Source organism: Gopherus flavomarginatus, chromosome 25 (genome assembly GCF_025201925.1).
Source record: "Gopherus flavomarginatus isolate rGopFla2 chromosome 25, rGopFla2.mat.asm, whole genome shotgun sequence".
NCBI classification, from domain to species: domain Eukaryota; kingdom Metazoa; phylum Chordata; order Testudines; family Testudinidae; genus Gopherus; species Gopherus flavomarginatus.
The window spans coordinates 14,943,958-14,962,141 of record NC_066641.1 but is presented as its reverse complement, the minus strand read 5'-3'; the positions used below and the strand labels follow the sequence as shown (position 1 = coordinate 14,962,141).

Here is an 18,184-nt window from a genome sequence, read left to right as displayed (position 1 = left end):
GGGGGGGTCACCTGCCCCCACGATCCAAGAACCCCAGCACCTTGGCCTTGGTGGGGAGCTGCACATCGACGTAGTAAATGCAGTTATCAGAGGGGTTTGCATTATAGGCGTCTACCAATGGCACCCCAAGGCTGCGCTGCAGGTACCTCACCACTTGCACCATTTCTTCTGGCGTCAGATCAGCAAAGACCAGGCTCTGGTCGCTGTGCTTTCCCTCCTGGCTGCTCAGGCTCTGCGGCTCACAACTGGCTGGTTTCACTCCTCTAGTCAGCAACACACAAACCAAAGCAAAAATTGTGGCTAGCGCCAGAACCAGGAGGATGAGGACAGTTTTCAGGTTTGTTACTGCAGCCACGAAGGCAGAGGAGACTCCTGGAGCTTTACAGCAGCTTCCAGAGAGGCTGCCGTCAGCCTGTTTGGACTGTGGCTGGACGGTTAGTACAGGAAACATGAAAGGTGGAGAGAGGCTGGGGGAGGAGATCTGAAATTTGTGGGGACTAGAAAGGGCAGGTCTTTGCTCCCAGCCCATCCAGCATGCTCTGTGGTCCTCCAAAAGCCATGCATTAGGAAAACTACTGGAGCTGCAGGGCCCGTGTCTCATAAGACAAATTTTACATCATTATGTCACTTGAAGTCTGGCCAGTTTGCTGAGGTTACCCATGAGGGCGGGGATGGTGTTGTTGGTATCAGGTGAGGTAGGCACATTACCAGCCTGCGTGAGTGGAGTTTTCACCACCACAGCTTAGAATTTCACCACTTTGCATTTCACTCAGTTTCCCTAATTTCCCAGGCTCCTTCCACAAACACACCCCCTGGCTGTGCGGTTTTGGTTCCCAGTTTGGCCTCCAGCAGCAGCTCCCATGTGGAAGAACATGCACAGCGATATGAAAGCCAAAGGGATTGGGCACCCCAGTGCAGGGCCTTAGTCTCAGCACCCAAATCCCAATTACTCATTAGCACCAGCATCGTACCACTGCACAGTCTGTAATTAGCCAATCTTGGTCACACTCCCATGAGACAACTCAGGGTCATTATTAGCCCTGCTTCATGGAGTGAGAGGAGATGACTTCTTGCAGGCCACCAAGAGAGGCAGAGCCAGGGTTAGCACACAGAAGTCCCTGAATTCCACCATGTATGTGCTCATCCCTCTCCTGAGGCTGCCTGGCCACACACTGGTGACCAGCTTGGTACTGTATGGGAGTGGGGGGGAGTGTTCAGGGAAAATAGAAGACATTTCTGAACTGCCACTTTCCCCATTTTCCCTGGACTGTGCATGGCGCTGGCAGCCTCATGCTGGAACTCCCACTGGTTAGCATGACTTTTCCTGACTCATTTTAGTAAGTTACTGTTTTCCTTGGTCTCCCTGAACCAGACAGACAGCAGTCTAAGACTGCCAGGCAGACAGCAGAGATTTGGGGCGCACAAGCCCTGCAGCTTTAGCCGTAATCCCTGCCAGATCTCCAGCCTCTGCTGAGCACACAAGGAAACCAACAATCAAAGCAAGCGTCCATTCCTGCTGCCAGCCTCGCCTCACCTCACCTCACCCCTGCCTCCCTTCTCCTGCAGGCAACACTCACTCTTACCTGTGGGGGGCAGGTTGCTTCCTCCTCAGGCAGTTCTACCTTTACTCCCATTGCAGCCTCGCCTTGGGATTGGGCCCATCTCCCTGCCCTATGGAGAAGCATTTAGGCAGTGCTGCTCTTGACAAAGAACCTACATCATCCCATCCCCGGCCCAGCAGCCTTCTCTGGCCTAGTCTGCAGGTGTGACGACAGACACAAGCGGACTCGGGTCATTTTGGAGTCCACCCAATTCTGACTCCTTGGCAACTAGTCTAGTGCTGTGGCGAGGGCAGGAGCCACTGCTGTCACCGTCACCACAAGGCCTGTTGGCAGAAGAATTATACACATGGCAACCCCAGAAACATGCATCTTTCATTCTGCAGGACTTGCTAGTATCACACCTGCAGACAACATGAACCCAGGGAGGAGACAATACAGGAGTGGCACGTACAGCAGCAGCCTTGCCCCTGGAGCCCGGCTAAGAGCAATGCAATGACAGTTTACATCTCCTCTAAACTGTCTAAAGCCAGGCACGGACTGCAAACACAGCGCTTTTCTAAGTGACAGCAAGTGCTTAAAGAAAGGTGGAGGAGCGCTACAGCTGCCTGGATCCAGCGCAAAGGGAGCTTCGGGGTGGCCTGAACACAAAGGATTGGGATTTGATCAGTGTGTTTCGACATAGATCTAAGCTCCCTAGTTACTTCACGGTAAAAACCAACCAACCCACACTGAGGAGCAGCCTATTTGTGGGGAGGGCTATGGCCAACATGGAGGGAATTTGTTCTTCTCTGCTACAGCTCCCACGAGTTTCTAGCCTGTGTATGTGCCCAAGGATGTCCCAGTGCAGCACACTAAGTGTGCAGTACTTGATACCGTCTACTTCTGCAGCACTTCTCCAGCTGAGCGATCTGAAAGCATTTGATAAAGGTCTCCGAGATGACAGCAACCCCCCACTGCAGACCATTTTCAGAGTAAGTGCAGAACAAACCTGAATTCATTTCAAACTGCAAGGGAAATTTCAAGAGCAAATGAAATGAATTGAACAGCAGCCCAGCCGGGCCACTCTGACTCTTACGAAAAGTGAGCTGGGTTCTTTAAGCAGCACAAGTGCTAAAGGCCTTGGTTTATGTCTCAGCTAAAAGAGAACACCTCCAGCAGCTAGCTAACTCAGAACGTAGAAAGTAGCAGCAACACAACTTGTTTATTCCGTTTCAGAGCATGGATCCCATTCCACACGTCCTATCCAGCCACTGTATGGAACTTCTCGCAGCCCTGCCCCAGAGAATTCACTTCCTGCTGAGGTTTATTCTAAGCTAGTTAATTTCTTTTTTGAACCACCTATTGCTACATCCTGGGTTTGGTAAATTGCCCACCTCTCCCTGCCCTGCCAAAGGAGAAGGGAAAAGTTTTGTGTTGTTCTTAGGAGAGCAGACTGTGCAGCTCACACAACAAGTACAGCTACACAATCCATCTCTGCAACGTATCAGAACCAAACCCAAACCCAGCCAGCCAGTGGCAGCACCAGAATGCCAGCCACCCGGGCAGGGAGCACATGACTCAACCCCCCGAGAGCTGGCTGGGCCTGTCTCCTTGCAGGCAGAACTCCGGCTGCAGGGAGGTTTAAGTTCCTTGCTCCCGTTTTCTCCTGGCAGCCAGTTACATCACTTTAAATGTCAAAGTAAGTTTGCTTGATGCTCGTTCACCCTCGTTATAGTCTGTAGGGATGGGGCAGCAGGCTGCTGTGCCTTGCTGCCCTTTGATGGGCATTAATAGGCCACTCACCTAGGTAACCTGGGTATTTTCCCCACACACATCAGTTCAGGCCCTAGCAACACGTTACCACCTTCCTTGTGAGCCCAGCAAAAGAGCTACTCCAAGCTTGAAGGTGAACGCCCAGGAAGCTGCCCAGCTCTGACACAAGCAGCTCGTTCCCCTGGCTCTGCAGCTGGACAAGCTCCTAAGACTTACCAACAGTTATTTCTGTGGAGTTAGAGCAGGTGCTTTTCACACAGTACCACGTCAGGTTCTTTCAGCATCAACCCATGCTGAACCCCAGCTCCTCCGCCTCACAACAAACAAGGGAATTTTATTTTAAGCCACAATCCTTTGCTCCTGTTGCGAAGGGGGCCTGGCCTGAGTAGGCCTTTGGCATTTCCCACACCACAGGGAGCAGAGTCCTGGAGGGGGCCTCATGGGCAGCAGAAAACTCGGACTCTCTCCAGAAGCCGTTTCTCACATTCCTCAGTGGTTCTTAAGATTTGTGACAAGACACAGTGTGCTCTCACAGGAGCCAGCTGCTCAGGGCTGGGTGCACCACTGTTTGGTGGCTGGAGCAAGAGCATCATCTAGTGGCTGTTGGCTCCAGACGGGGAACCCCTCAGTGTGTTCTTGAGAGGATGGCTTCTGTACAGAACAGACGCCTGCCTAGATCAAGCAGCCTTAACTACCTCAGATCCTGAGCATCAACTGTCTAAGTCCCCCCGTTCACGCAGTCCAGGGGGCTACACAGACTGCAAATACCCGACACCACACTGAAGAGGAGTGTGTGGCAGGTTCCTTTCACCAAGGGGGGAACCCAGCTATAGGGCACTAAGGTCTCAGGAGACAGCACTAAAGGGGAGATTTCAATCCTCCCTCAGAGCTCAAGCTCATGGGAGAGGGAGCTTGGAAGCCATTGGAGAATGTGGTGGAGGTAGGAGGGAGCATGCATGCACACTAATGCAGAGGAGCAGGTCTCTAGCCCCAGGATGGGGCTGCTTGCTAGAAATGTGAGATAAGGGATGAAAGGAAAAAAAAAAAGGAATAGAAAGAAAAGGTCAGTATCCTGAGACCACAGTAGCTCTGAACTCAGAGAAGGAAGGGGAATGAGAGAACCATGCTGTGACAGCTTCTGCCAGCCAGGGGCACTGCTGCTGAGCTTTGCAATTGGCCCGCATCTTTCCTCCCTTGGTCTCCAGTGAAAGGGCTAAGGGAGAGCCCTGGAGCATGCACTCTAGCCCTAAAACAGCAGGCAGCAGCGGTGAAGCTTCTCCCACATGCAGGGCCTAGCCAATCCAGCCCTCACCCCTGAGACTGACAACCCTGACGTGGGAGACGCGCACAACGCAAAGCTGCAGCCATGGCCCAAGGAAGACGCTCCAGGCACCAGCTGCCTAGAGTTGGAGGCTCCCTTATCCCAATCCCTGGTCCTCAGTGGCCCATTTTATTCCAAATGATTCTAGCAACTCCCAATCGCTTCATGCAGGAGTAACGGGCAGTGTAAGGATGTGGAACCTTGGTACCAGGTTGCTGGATGCTAATGGAACCTCAGGGCTCCACCCAGCAGCAGACTGCCTGGAGAAATGGTGAAGGAAAAGGAGATGATATAGCACAAGGGTGGAGCGAGTAGAGGGGAGAGCGGCAGGGCCAGACTGGGACAGAAGCGAGGCATAGCCACTGACAGAGCATGTCTGACAACGCAGCATCACACAAGGGTCCCACTTAAGAATTCAAAGTACCTATATTTTAATTTCTTGACATGGTAAAAGTTTTACAGACGTTCATCTGGCAAGGAAAGTTGAACAGTCCAACAAGTAAAAAGGAATCAGTACAAAGAAACACACAGTGACAGTGCTGCTCCCAGGCAGCAGCTAAGACGCAGTTGGTTTGTTACTGAATATTTATTAAAGGGAAGACGAAGATTGGACTTACTACAAACAACAACGAAGGAGTCTATCGAAAGGGCAGGGGGCTCTCCACGCTCAGAGCGACCCCTAAGAAACCAGCAAGAGACACCGTGGCTCTTCAGCATAGAAGAAACAAAAGCAACAGAACGCAAGAGGGAAGGAGAGGACGTTCGTTCCATTCTCACGACTAACTACCACCAAGGCTACTGCACAAGAAGTTACAGATGTGACAGTGAGACCCATGGAAACTTCAGGAGTCCAGGATCAACTGATCCAGCTTTCCCCAAAGGAGGGTGTGAAGTAAAAATACCATAAATAAGAAAACGTAGAAGGAGCTGCAGCGTCATGAGCCCATTTCACGCACATACAAAAACTGACAATGCAACCGACCGTTTCCCATGGGGTTTGCAATGGACCATGAAACGTTCCAGTGGCCTGGGAGGAGCTCCTGGGCACAGGAGAAGGAATTGAGGTACCTTTCACGGGGTGCTGAGGTTTTGATACTGATCTGCTGTGGCTGCTTTTGGCCGTCCTCATCCCAATAGATCAGCTATCGCAGCCAGCCTGCCAGACACTGCCCCACAGTACACTCAGCTATTTCCTTAGCATCAGTGGAAACTATGAGGACTTCAAAATTTGAGCTCAGGCCTCTCCCTAACTTCATTCTGGACAGAAATGCCTCACGCTGAAGGAGACGTGTGAGAGATTAACATTATTTTAATCAAGAAACTGCTTTTGCAGAGCCAAGAGGAAAGCTACACACAGGAGCAAAAGCTACCCGGGCTCTGAACCTGCCAGCCCAGTGGGACGTGGCTGGTGGCAACCAGCTTTAGTGACAGGTGCTCCACATAGCCCTCTGCATGGATCTAGCTGCATTTCACAAGGGAGAGGGACAAACTGGGTGGGATCTAACTTGATAGCGATTTCCTGGCTTGTTTGAACCTACAAATCTCTCAATGGCACTTTGCTGACCGTGGCTGTAGCTTGGGCTAGGGGAGCCGCCTGCTCCAAAGGGGCACGTGCTCCCAGCCTTGCCATTACCAAGCATAAGACGACTAGCAGCAGAGGGTTCACTCCGATGATGGCACTGAAAAACAGCTGGCGCCTCGCAGCCAGCACACACACTGTGGACTCAGTCTAGTGCTGAAGACACTGCATCTCCTCCATTCCCACGGACCCCAAGGAAACTCTGCAGCTGACAGGTTGGGGAGGGAAAGGGGGGGGAAGAGAGAACCCCAGGGCTTGGTCTCTCATCCAATTCCCACCTAGGTAGGAAGAAAGGCTTGAAGGAGCATTCCTGCCTGGCGGCTGCTCACTCTCAGTAGCCTGCACATCCCATGGCAGGGGCCTGCTCAATACCAATTACTACATTAGGGAGAGTTCCTAAGACCTGAACAAAACCAATCACAGAACTAGGCGAGGGTTTCTTTAGAGTTTAACTAAGAGTGCAATACTATTTCCAGCCAGTTTCCCATCTCGATAGTCATGTAACAAACCAAGGCAATGACGGTCTTTGAGTTGACTGAACAGTTCTCAATTCAAACGTTGACACTTAGTAGAGAGTCTCAGCATTGCTGCTCCGAGGCCTCTTGATCTTCTCAATGTTTTTAAGGATCATATCATGCAAAGTGACCTGGAAGGAGAAGGAGAAAGACCATGGATGCACATCAGCAGTGGGACATCCACGATTTGACTTAACTTCCCTCTCACCATAAGCACCAGCCTAACCTGAGTAATGGCTGCTCTTAGCCTACAGCCCCTTGGCCCTTCCCCACCTCACCAGCCCTTGCCCCCAGCAGCACGTCATGTCTCGTGTCAGGCAGTAAGCTCCATAGGCAAGGCCGTGCCTATCTGCGCTCTAAAGAGACTGGCATGTTTTGGCCACTGCAAGCCCCACCGAAGAGAGCGAGTTAGTTAACAGAGCCCAGGATTGGCCTACGGCACCATCTGGAGAGGTGGCGAGAGAAGATTCCTGCAAAGGAGCGCAATGAACTGCATGCCCCAGGACGTGCCAGCATCAGCACAGAGGAGGGAAATACCAGACTCTCCAGGACAGCAACCTGCCGTTCTCTCTCCTTGCTAAGAGCAAAGGGAAAGCAGAGGCCCAGGCCAGCTCCCTCTCAGGGCTCTGAAGTGGGATGGATCCCAAGGGTGCTTCTCCACAGGGGAACGCATGAGCTGGGTCCCCAACTCTCACTCACATATTGATTCCTCAGCTCTGAGATGATTAAGCGCAGACTAATGTATTCCTTCTCATCAATCTCTGTCACCGTGCGGCGATAATCCTCCTACACAGAGAAGGGAGAATGTGCCTGTGAATAGCCGAAAACGCCAGTCTGCCCCTCCCCCTACAGACATCAAGGGGGCTCTCTCCTGTTCAATCCTATGCATTCAAGGGCACGAGGGGATCATTGTGATCATGTAGTTGGACCCCCTGTATACCACAAGCCAGAGACCTGCCCCCAAATAATTCCTACAGCTGAGATTTTAGGAAAAAACTCCAATCTTGATTTTCAAATTGCCAGTGATGGAAAATCCACCACGACACTTGGGCAATTGCTCCAGTGGTTAGTTACTCACACACCTTATTTCCAGTCTGAACTTGTCCAGCCTCACCTTCCAGCCATTGGATCATGTCAGACCTTCCTCCATTAGACTGAAGAGCCCAGTATCAAATATCTGTTCCCCGGGTAGGGACTTATAGACTGATCAAGTCACCCCTTAATCTGCTCTTTGTTAAAGTAGATACATTAAGCTCTTTGAGTCTCTCACTATACGGCAGGTTTTCTAATCCTTTCATCATTCTCACAGCTCTTCTCAGAGCCCTCTCCAATTTATCAACCTCCTTCTTGAATTGTGGACACCCCACAACTACACACTGGATTCGGGTAACAGCTGCACCAGTGCCAACACGGAGTTAAAATAACCTCTCTGCTCCTAATCAAAATTCCCTTGCTTATGCATCCTAGAATCACATTAGCTCTTTTGAAGGCAGCATCACACTGGGAGCTCCTGTTCAGCTGATTATCCACCATGACCCCGACATCTTTTTCTGAGTCCCTGTTCCCTACATTCTTTGCTCCCAGATGTACATTTATCCATATTAAAACAAATATTGTTTCCTTGGTAAACTGGGTGCAAGCAATCTAAATCGCTCTGAATCTGTGAGCTGCCCTCTTCATTATTTACCACTCCCAATTCTTGTCAACTGCAAATTTTAATCACTGACGATTTTATGTTTTCTTCCAGGTCATTGATAAAGATGTTAAATAGCACAGGGCCAAGAACTGATCCCTTCAGGATCTCACTGAAAACAGACTTGCTCAGTGACGATTCCCCATTTACAGTTACATTTTGAGACCTATCAGTCAGCTGGTTTTTAATCCATTTAATGTGGGCCATGTTAATTTTATATCATTCTAGTTTTTTAATCAAAATGTCATGCGGTACCAAGTCAAACACCTTACAGAAGTCTAAGTATATTACAACAACACGGTCACATTTATTAACCAAACTTGTAATTTTATAAAAAATATATCAAGTTAGTTTGAAAGACTCTGTATTCCATAAAACCACGTTGATATGCATCAGTTACATTGTCTTCCTTCGTAATCAAACCCCATATCAGACACTCCATTGTCTTGCCTGGGATTGATGTCAGGCCTATTGTTACCCAGGTAATCCCATCTACCCTGTATCTACTGGAACAACATTGGCTTTCCTCCAGTCTTCTGGAACCTCCTCAGTGCTCCAAGACTTATTGAAAAACACAAAACAAAACCCAACATTAACAGTCCAGTGAGCTCCTCAGTCAGCTCTTTTCAAACTCTTGGGGATGCAAGTTATCTGGACCTGCTGATTTCAAAATGTCTCACTTTAGTAACCGCTGCTTAACATCCTCCAGAGATACTAGTATAGTGGAAATAGTGTGACAACCACAGGATGAGACTTATTGTTTCTTTTCCCCCCAAATGTAGAACAGATTTATTGACCATTTTCACCTTTTCTGCATTATTATTGATAATTCTACCATCTCCATCTAGTAATGGACCAATACCATTGGAGAGTTCTTTTTGTTCCTCATTATTTTAAAACTCCTCAATGTCCTTTACTCTGCTGGCCATAGATTTCTCCTTGTGTCTCTTTGCATCCCTTATCGCTTTTCTACAATTTCTAAATTCTCATTTATATTATCAGTTTTCCCTTCCCTTGAGAGAAGCCAGATCCTTCCAGCCCTGCAGGCTCCCCTCCCAGGGCTCATAGCCACCACAGGGTCCCTCTGCCAACTCTCCAGGCTCCCAGGCCCCACAGGACTCTGGCAGCTGCTGCTGAAGGGAGTTAGTGATAGAAACAGCCAGTAGAGGGCTAGCCACAGAAACAGAGACAATTAATTCTCTCCAACCCCACCAAATGCTCAGCAAAGAGATGCTCCACTTACCACATGAGGATATTTTGCTATTTTGGAAACCAGCTTTGCTCTTGTGATGTAGTATCTGGAAGGGAAGGGAAGGGGCTGGATTTAATAGTCAGAAAATGGCAAAGCAGTGTTCTCAGACCTTGCCTTAGCCACGAGGCTCAAGTCCTTACCCAAAAGCACTCAGCCATCCCAGAGAGGGACCCAGCAAAGAGAGCTCACAGCCACCCCTTCCCCACCTTCACCTACCTAGAAATCTGGTCCAGATACGAAGCTGCCTCGCTCTCCACAGTCCGCAGCTCAGCCACTGTCTCCTCCTGCAAGGGAGCCATGGACACAGAGTGAGCTTCACAGCAGAAGCAAGGAACTCCAACCGCACGCATGTGTGCAGTCACCCAGGGTCCAGCAGCTCAGTCTCTGGCCATCTTTAAAGTTGCTACAGCTACTCGTCAAGGTAGAATCGGATGCAGGTCTCAAGCCTCAGTCAGTTAGTGACGGTTACAAAGACATAGGAGCCAGCAGTTCCTGGCCATAATGACCCCCTGCACCAGCCCCACACAGCCCTAAAAATTTAGTCTGCCTTGCTCAGAGGATCAGCAGCCAAGTTCCTGGGAGATTCAGGGAAGAAAGCAACGTAAATAGCTTCACACAACCACCCTGATCCTGCCAGGTTAGGGTGCTGGGTGGAGCACGCAGCCTTCTGCAAACATGGCTCAGCTTTACTGGGTCTTGCAAGACTAGGGCATTGCTCCCAGGCCTCTTGGCAAAGTGATGCTTTAGGCACTCGCTGCCCCTCCCTTCTCTTAGATGCCCTGGAAGGATTCAGGTTTCAAGACCAAAACTAGCCCGAACTACCCCTCAAAGAGAGCCCCTTGGAGGCAGAGCCAGGTGGAGCTAACGAAAGGCTCCTCAGCAGCCCAAGACGCCCTGGTGTCTGGGGCACTAGCACATAACGGAGCCACGTGGCCATAGATTGCCTCACCTGAATAGAAACGCCAAAGTTGTTTCCATCTTCTATCCTGGGGATCAGAAGCTGCACCCACATTTTGACCTGGAGGGACGCAAAAAAACAGTGAGTGAGTGTAGACAGCACTGGAGGGACCTGCCTTTAAATCGGGACCTCTCAGAAACGCTCACTCAAGCAGCTCATCCCAAGACCGTCTCAAGGTTTGGCTCATGCGGTGACTGGGGACAAGGCTTGATGCCTTGACCTCTCCTGGGAACCCACGACATCCACCCAAGCATTAAGGGAAGATTCTGTCCCTCGATTTTACTGAAGCCCCACTCAGCAAGTATCTGCCACAGGTGTGCCTGGTGCTGTACAATGGCAGAGACGCAAGCCCTTCCAAGCAAAGGACTAGCAGGAGGGAGCTAGCTGAGGGCCAGTGACAGCGCCCACTCCAGGAGCTGGAGTCAGGGCAGCTCCAAGCACATTTGAAGGAACTGCCATTTCTCCTGGCCAGCACCAGCACCTGCCCCTTTGAGCAGTATCCTGTTCAGAGACCACGGGAAGCAGGGGGAGGGGCAGTGTCCTACATTTCCTTATTGTAGCGAGGTGAACACCTGACCAGCCCGGAAGGGGTTGGAAAAGCCCTGCAGAGGGCTGGGGCTGGGAAAGTAAGTAAAACCCTGGCTGATGAGGGGGAAGTGGCTGCAGTGGGGGCCAAGCCCCAAACTAAGCAACTGGGCCTTATAAGGTGGACAGGGCAGCCAGAGGGAGGCAGGGCTCGGGAAAGGCCTTAGGAGCGGGGAAGCTCTTGGCCAGCAACGCCCCAGGCTGCAGGGCCTAGTTCTAGGTCCACCTAGGGACTGGGCTTGCAAGGGGGCAGCTGGAGGGTGGGTAAAGGCAGCCAGTCCAAACTCCTCGTTGCCTGTGATGATCGGCTGATACACTGCAGTCCACCCCAGGGCGTGGGGGCTAAACACAGACTGGCAGTACCCACGGCTGAGGCGACATGGCGACAGGGAGTGGGGGTTCCCCTGGGGTGGGGAAACCCAGTAATACTGGGGGTTACTGCAGGAGGTAGAACCCTGAGATAAGGGCACCGGGGTCCTGGGACGGACACAAGGGCCAATGGCCTGCAGAGGGCACTCCTGGGTTGTAGAGCTAATTCCCGAGGACGACCAGCAGAAGGCGCCGCAGTGGTGAGTCTGCACTGTGCTACACTTATCCCAGAGGTAGGATGGAGGCCCAGTCCGCTCTTTATGGATCCCTGAGAAGCCCTGATGCTATGGGGAAGGAATTCGGACAGCTGTGTCTGGGGGCCGATCGCCGTACTGCCCCACGCTCAGGCCCACACCCACCGTGTTGCACTTCTCAATCAGAAGCCTGATCTCCGGTTTCACTTTCTCAATGATGTCCACTAGCTGCTGGTTACTCTTCAGCATCCCATTGGGCATCACAAACACTTTGGTACCTAGCGCCAGAGGGGAAAGATCAGTTATTCCCAGCATGTCACATCAGAGACCGCCAGCTCTGCACGTGTTCTAAGCATGCTGGATCGCCATGGGGACAGGGATATTTAACGGGCTATTACAAAGACTACCACCCGGGAAGGGGAAGAGAGACAAGACCTGGGAAGAAACCCAAACTGGAGAAACGGGGTGCAAAGGGAGCTCCCTGAGCCACACGTAGGAGCTGCCTCTGTTTCAATGCAGCATAAGGCCTGGCAGCTCCCTCCTTCCACAAAAGGGTTATGGGGCTCTAAGTCTGCTCCCCCAAGCAGCATGCCAGCTCTGATGAGCACTACTCCCATCTCTTGAGAGAGGCCAAGCTCTGCTCAGCAGAACCACTATTGGGCTCCTCCATGACTCAGTCACTCGTCCTGGCTTGTAAGAGGAAACAAGGACAGGCCTGGGTAGGGCAGTGGCAGTCGAGAGAGGGCAGGTGGAGCTTGTGCAGTTTCATACCCCTAGGCACGGAGCGCTGGCTCAGCGGGCAGGCAGCAGCACAGAGACTTGGGGACTCTTACCCTGGAAGGTCTCTTCACAGTCTTCCAGCTTCCTCTTTTTCATATTTGGCTAAAATACACACAACAAAACGTTTTACTCCTCAACTACCCGGGACCTGGAGCAACAGCAGCGAGGAAATTCCTTACAGAACATCTTCGAGGGTCCTGATTTCAGAGCAGCCTTCCCCCTCCAGCTGGGGGTGGGTTACAGAGCAAGCACAGCACCACCTCCAGCCAGGATGCACGGGCTGAAGAGACCAGTTCTCATATGCTCATGGGTGGCTGTGGCCTGTCGTTAACAGGGAACAGCCTAACTGAATGCACAGCAAGCCATGCAGGTTAAATTAATGTAGCCAAGGGAGGAATCTTACCCCATCCAGTCCATCGTGGCTGTTAGTGAGAAGGATCGGGTCAGGGACAGGAAGGTTCATATCTGAGTGGATCTGGGTGAGATCATGAATATTCAGGATGGGCTCCTGGAAAACAACAAGAAGTCACATACAAATCTAACAACTTTTGTCATGTTAGTCGCCAGGAAATGGGAGATTCCAGACCTCAGGTTTCATCCAGCCACCAGGCAAGCGAGAACAGAGGCAGGTATGAAGATGGGACTGAGAGGACTAGGAAAATGGATTGTAAGTTTGGGACCGAACCCATTAGGTTTCTATCCAGTGCCCAGCTGATGGGATCCCCACACTATCACAGTCCGTAAGAGATACTGGGCAGAATATCTAGGGCTAATGGCATTCAGATGGGTATGAAGTATGTTTGGGACCCTGCCTTTCAGCGTTTTATGCTCTGTTTTACCCTCTGCTCTGACTAAAGACAACCCTTCCCCAGGGTCAGGACTGCATGCTGGACACTGAAGTGAGTGGGGAAGCAGGCAACAGCACATATCTTACCTTAAGGAATCCATCAAGTTCTAACAACTTCTTTGGGAAAAAATTTGCCACCAAATCTTCAGCCTGAATGAGAAAGAGCAGCAGATGGGTACATGAGAGCAGCGCCTCAGGCTGCACTAACCTCTGCACTTAGCCAGCACACAAGGGTACTGTGGAAACCAAGGCTATTGCAAAAGGCCAAGTGTACAGCTCTGTTCAAAGCTGGGGGGGGCGGGGAAATACCTCAGAGAGAGTCAAACTCTCCCACCTGAAGGCTGAAGAGTCTTTGCAGCCCTCCATTCTGCCAAGGCTCTGGAGAACAACAGGGCTACAGACTCTCCACACTCAGGGAGTGACTGAAGCGCTGAGTGCCAGCAAGGAGCCTGCAAAGAAAGGTTCTGCTGCACCTCTGAGATCATAGCACAATCCAACAGAAAGCTAGAATCCCAACATGGCATTCACTCTGCCCCCATGTTCCATTCTGGGGAGATGGGCGAGGACGCTTACCTCACTTGTGATCCGCTCCCTGAAAGAGTCAACCTAGAAAAGAGGAAAACAACAGCTCAGAATAACTGCTCCCAAACAGCACGGTTCACAGCCAGCCTTAGTTCTTCCTGATATCGCAGCCCAGGTGTGCCAGGCACTGGGCCAGAGGCAAAGCCCTACATACTCATCCCCCGCCTCGCAGCTGGACTCCCAAATTCCAGCTCTCTTAGAGGTGTACATTGTTGCATTCCTGAGGGCTAGTGAAAAGCCTGAAAACCAGAACGAGAGGTAACTGACCCAAGGTCATTTGCCCGTCTGCAGATGGCCTCAAACAATAGCTGAGAGGAGTGAGCTGACCTACTGATCTTCATGGGCTTGCATGGAAGCATGAAGAGGACAATGTGAGAACTGGAAATGCAAGGCATGCATTAAAAATTGAACTCTATCCTAAAATTAAGCAGTAGGGCCACTCCCTGACCATCCTAGCCATGGCATATTGAATCCAATAAGAAACCCTATTTTCACAAAATCTCTGAAGCTCCCAAAGTCTCCTAATTGCCCAGAATTTGGGGACCTTGATGCAAAATTTAGGTCCAGTTTGCCCTGCTGTACACAGCCTCCGCACAGGGTAAATGGCCCCTTTACAATGGAGGCTCAGGGTGAGAATGATATCGTAGAGGGGCAGGTGGCCACACAGCAGCCTCTCCAACACCTTCCTCACAGGCCAATGGGAAAGACAACAGAGCTTTATAGGATGTCATTATTACCAACTGCTGCAAGGCCTCCAGACTTGATATTCCAGGCAGAAGCTGTTACTCCAGGACAGGGAAACTCCCTGTCCGTCAGACTCCGCAACCTCAGTGAACAGAGCCCATGCTGGCTGCAGTGCAGGGACCGCAGGTCTAACATTCCCCATCCCTATACTACTACCATTGGGGATGGAGAACACAGCAAGCTGCCGTGGCAGGTGAGGCACAACCAGAGGCTGAAGTTCCCCATGAAGCCTCAGAAACATGCACATTATGCTAGTGACATCTGCGGAGCACTCCTGGACTGGAAGAGAGGCCACCACTAGCTGAACTTCTCAGGGCCACCCTCACTATTCATTGTCAAGTGTTACGTCTAATTATGCCGAGCCTCTCTCCTTTATCTGGCTGTTAAGCTGACTTGGTCAAAAGCCTAATGCCTGGCTTGATTTATCATAAAGCAGAAATGCAGCAGAACAGCTGCCTATCTGAGGCAGTGGAACAACAGAGTAACTGGATCACCTCACAGGCATGCACATTGCAAGACGTATTCCTTTTGCTTAGCTTTAGGCCAAGTGGGTTTTTATTCTTACTCCGGACACTTCCTTTGCTCTTGAGGTCTGAATGATAGTGAGAGCTCTCACTGTTCACTGAGGGGGTGGAGGGTCTGGTAATAACTGATAATTTGCATAAGAAGCCCATGGTTGCCATAGCAGTAAACGCTATCAGTTACTGAAATGTTTTGCCCCTGTTCTCACCCCACATAAGGGTCCCATCAATTCAGTCCCTTTATCTGGGGAGAGAAGTGGACATGCTCCCCAATGGTGAGAGGATTGATTGGTTGCCATCAAAAAAACCGGAAACTCAACATTCCCTGGCTCAAAAACACAGGACTGCAGAGTAACAGCTAGGGCAAGAATCTGAAGACAAGTGCAGTTCAGTTACTGAAAGGGGCATCACCAACATGATGCCTAGGCAATTTAAAATACAAGTAGTTTGGGGTCCTACACATGATCTTCAGCCTTTGCCAATTTGCGGTTTGACGACCACTTTTCTTATTTCTTTAAAAAACATTTTACTCTCATGTTGCCATGTGACTGACCCACAGACAGGGAACCTGACTATACTAGGGAAATGGTGCTACCAACTATACACAAAGCACAGTGAAACAGGCAAAGGAAACAAACCAGGACAAGTGCCACGATTTCCATTTTTGTAACCCGAGGTGTTGCTCTGACAATAGAAGGTGCAGTCAGAGTGAAACCTGAAATTGACAGTGGCCTTACAAACATTTCACAGAACAATCTAGAGCCTCTCTCAATGGGGGTGACTTGAAGCGGGAAGGGTTTTCCAGATGCAGAACGTGCAGCATGAGTGCCCAAATCTACAATCTGAGATGTGCACTAAACAATAACTGTGTCGTTCATCCAGCCCCACAGACCTGACTTTGTTAATTACAATAAAAGTTGTTGTGACCCCAGTGACAATGGCCCCCACAACAATCTCCCCCAATCCCCAGGCTTAGGCAAGTGTTCCCACACTGTAGGCACCTCACCTAAAAGGCTGCTCCTCAGAGGAGTGAATTCCTTGACAAAGCAGCAAGACATTTAACATTTGCTGCCATTATCTACCAAGCAAAAACCAAAATATAGCAAGCAAAGGCACATGGGCACCCAGCCTGAGCAACAGGGCAGCCTGCCCAGACACCGAGTTGCTTATAGTCAGGGTCTATCTACGCTGCAGCCCTGCCACCATAACATTGTGGTGCAGACACTTTCTACTTTGACTGAAAGAGTTTTTCTATTGATGTTGTTAATCCAGCTCTCGGAGAGGTGGTAAGTAGCTAGGTTGATGATGCTGGAAGAATTCTTGTCAACCTAGCTGCATCTACACCGAGGGCTAAATTGACTTAACTATGGCACTCAGTGCACAAAATTTCACAGCCCAGTTTTTAAGTGTAGACCCCTCAGGGCCCTGTACACTGCAGGGAAGGTGGGACCCGAGCTCTGTGGGACTCTGGCAGGTGCAGCAGGCTGGAAATTCTCAGGCAGAGTCATGGCAAATAAAATGAAGGTCGGCATTGAATTAGCTACAGCAAGAAGGATGCAGCCACTGAATCAGCCCCTCCCCAGGGTTAGTCATTTGGCCACCAACTAAGCTGTATTTTACACCACGGATGCTGCAGGTGCCCACATCCAGCCATGCTGGGGACAGAGGTGGTGCTGGCCCACTAGGGACCCTGAGCAGGAACATTTTGCACTTCCCCAACACATGCTAAAAAAAGCAAATGGGGGCCCCCTTGGGCCGCTCAGCCCCCATGTAATTGCTTAGTCTGCTCATGCTGGGGAGCCAGTGCGGACGCTGCCAAGCGCGAGGCACAGGAGGCGGGCTGGGATCTGCAGGCACAGCGGGGTTTTGCGGCGGGATCGGGAGCAGGTCTGACCTGTCATCAGTAGGTTTCAGAGTTAACGACCCCGCCCGCACCCCGGCTCGGCCAGGCCGGCGAAGAGGAGCACGTGGGGGGGGCGCTAACGGGCGGCAGCCGCATGAAGAGAAAACCCGCGGGGGGAGGGGCGGCCGCACGAGGGAACGGGGGGGTGGGGCCGGGCGGGGGGAGGGGCCCGTGGGCGGGATCCGCACGAGACAGGCCGCAGGGTACGGGGGGTGGGGGGGGCGGGGCCCCCGGGGCATCGCTACCTTGAGCTTCACTTCCGGGTCCACCTTGAGCAACGAGGCCATGGCGGGGGGGCTGGGCCGGGCGCCCCCTTGTCTCGCTCTCGCTCGCGGTCTCGCTCGCGCCCGTCCGAACCACCGGCTTCGCCGCCGCCGGAACTGACCTCACAATAGCCGCCGCCAATCCCTGAACTTGCCTTCCTCACGTGACCTCTCTTCCCGGCACGCATGCGCCGCACGCTGAGCCGGACCCCAGATCAGCAGCGAGGGAGCGAATAAAAATGGCCGCCCGACTTCCGGCCCCCGCATGACGTCACGCCGCCAGCGCCGCTGGCGAGACTGGGAGTCGTAGGTCCTGGTTGGTTAGCGGAGCAGGCGCTATAAAGTGTGTGTTTCATCTGCCAGGACCCGCCTGGTACCTGGCAGTGACAGCCAGGAAGGTGGGACCCGTCGGGGGGCGGGAGCCAGGGAGACCCCCGGGGATGGGGCAGCTGTAGCGTCACCAATTGTCATTGGGGGTATTCCTGGAGATTTCATCACATGACATCATCTTTAATAAAAGATCAACTTTTATTGCCTGGAGACTCCAGGCCAGTTCTGGAGGATTGGCAACCATATGTGCCAGGGAGAGGCGACGGTTGCCCTGGTGATGGTGGCATCCATGCGCTGAGCACCACCCACTAGCCCTGACTCTGCCCGCACCACCCCCTGCAGCGCCACAGGCCTGTGCTTAGGGCACTAACATGTAGTGCTTGTTGCCACTCCCAGTAATGGGCACTTTATGGGACGAGTCGAGCAGTGAGTGA

General features: G+C 51.6%; 2 protein-coding genes across 5 annotated transcripts in view; both read right to left on the bottom strand.

Annotated features, from left to right (window-relative positions):
- The window catches only part of LOC127040436 (membrane primary amine oxidase-like), a 36,064-nt gene extending 35,119 nt beyond the window's left edge, over positions 1–945 (bottom strand). The window contains exon 1 of the mRNA XM_050934578.1: positions 12–945. Within this exon, the coding sequence (XP_050790535.1) occupies positions 12–601 (590 nt within the window). The 5' untranslated portion in view covers positions 602–945. The remainder of the gene's footprint in view (positions 1–11) is intronic.
- Positions 946–5,049: 4,104 nt separating this feature from the next.
- PSME3 (proteasome activator subunit 3) lies at positions 5,050–17,536 on the bottom strand. Of its 4 annotated transcripts, XM_050934659.1 has the most exons (12): positions 17,403–17,418; positions 13,981–14,013; positions 13,717–13,856; positions 13,495–13,557; positions 12,964–13,068; positions 12,614–12,662; positions 11,946–12,058; positions 10,624–10,692; positions 9,891–9,958; positions 9,666–9,720; positions 7,429–7,515; positions 5,050–6,860 (listed from the first exon to the last, which is right to left on the bottom strand). In XM_050934659.1, the coding sequence occupies exons 3-12, from the start codon at positions 13,771–13,773 to the stop codon at positions 6,780–6,782; spliced, it is 747 nt and encodes a 248-aa protein (XP_050790616.1). In that variant the 5' UTR covers positions 13,774–13,856; positions 13,981–14,013; positions 17,403–17,418; the 3' UTR covers positions 5,050–6,779. The 4 variants fall into 4 exon arrangements, with proteins under 4 accessions (XP_050790616.1, XP_050790615.1, XP_050790614.1 ...); XM_050934658.1 differs by having other exon boundaries at positions 13,717–14,013; positions 17,403–17,536; XM_050934657.1 differs by lacking the exon at positions 13,717–13,856 and having other exon boundaries at positions 17,403–17,536.
- Positions 17,537–18,184: the final 648 nt, after the last annotated feature.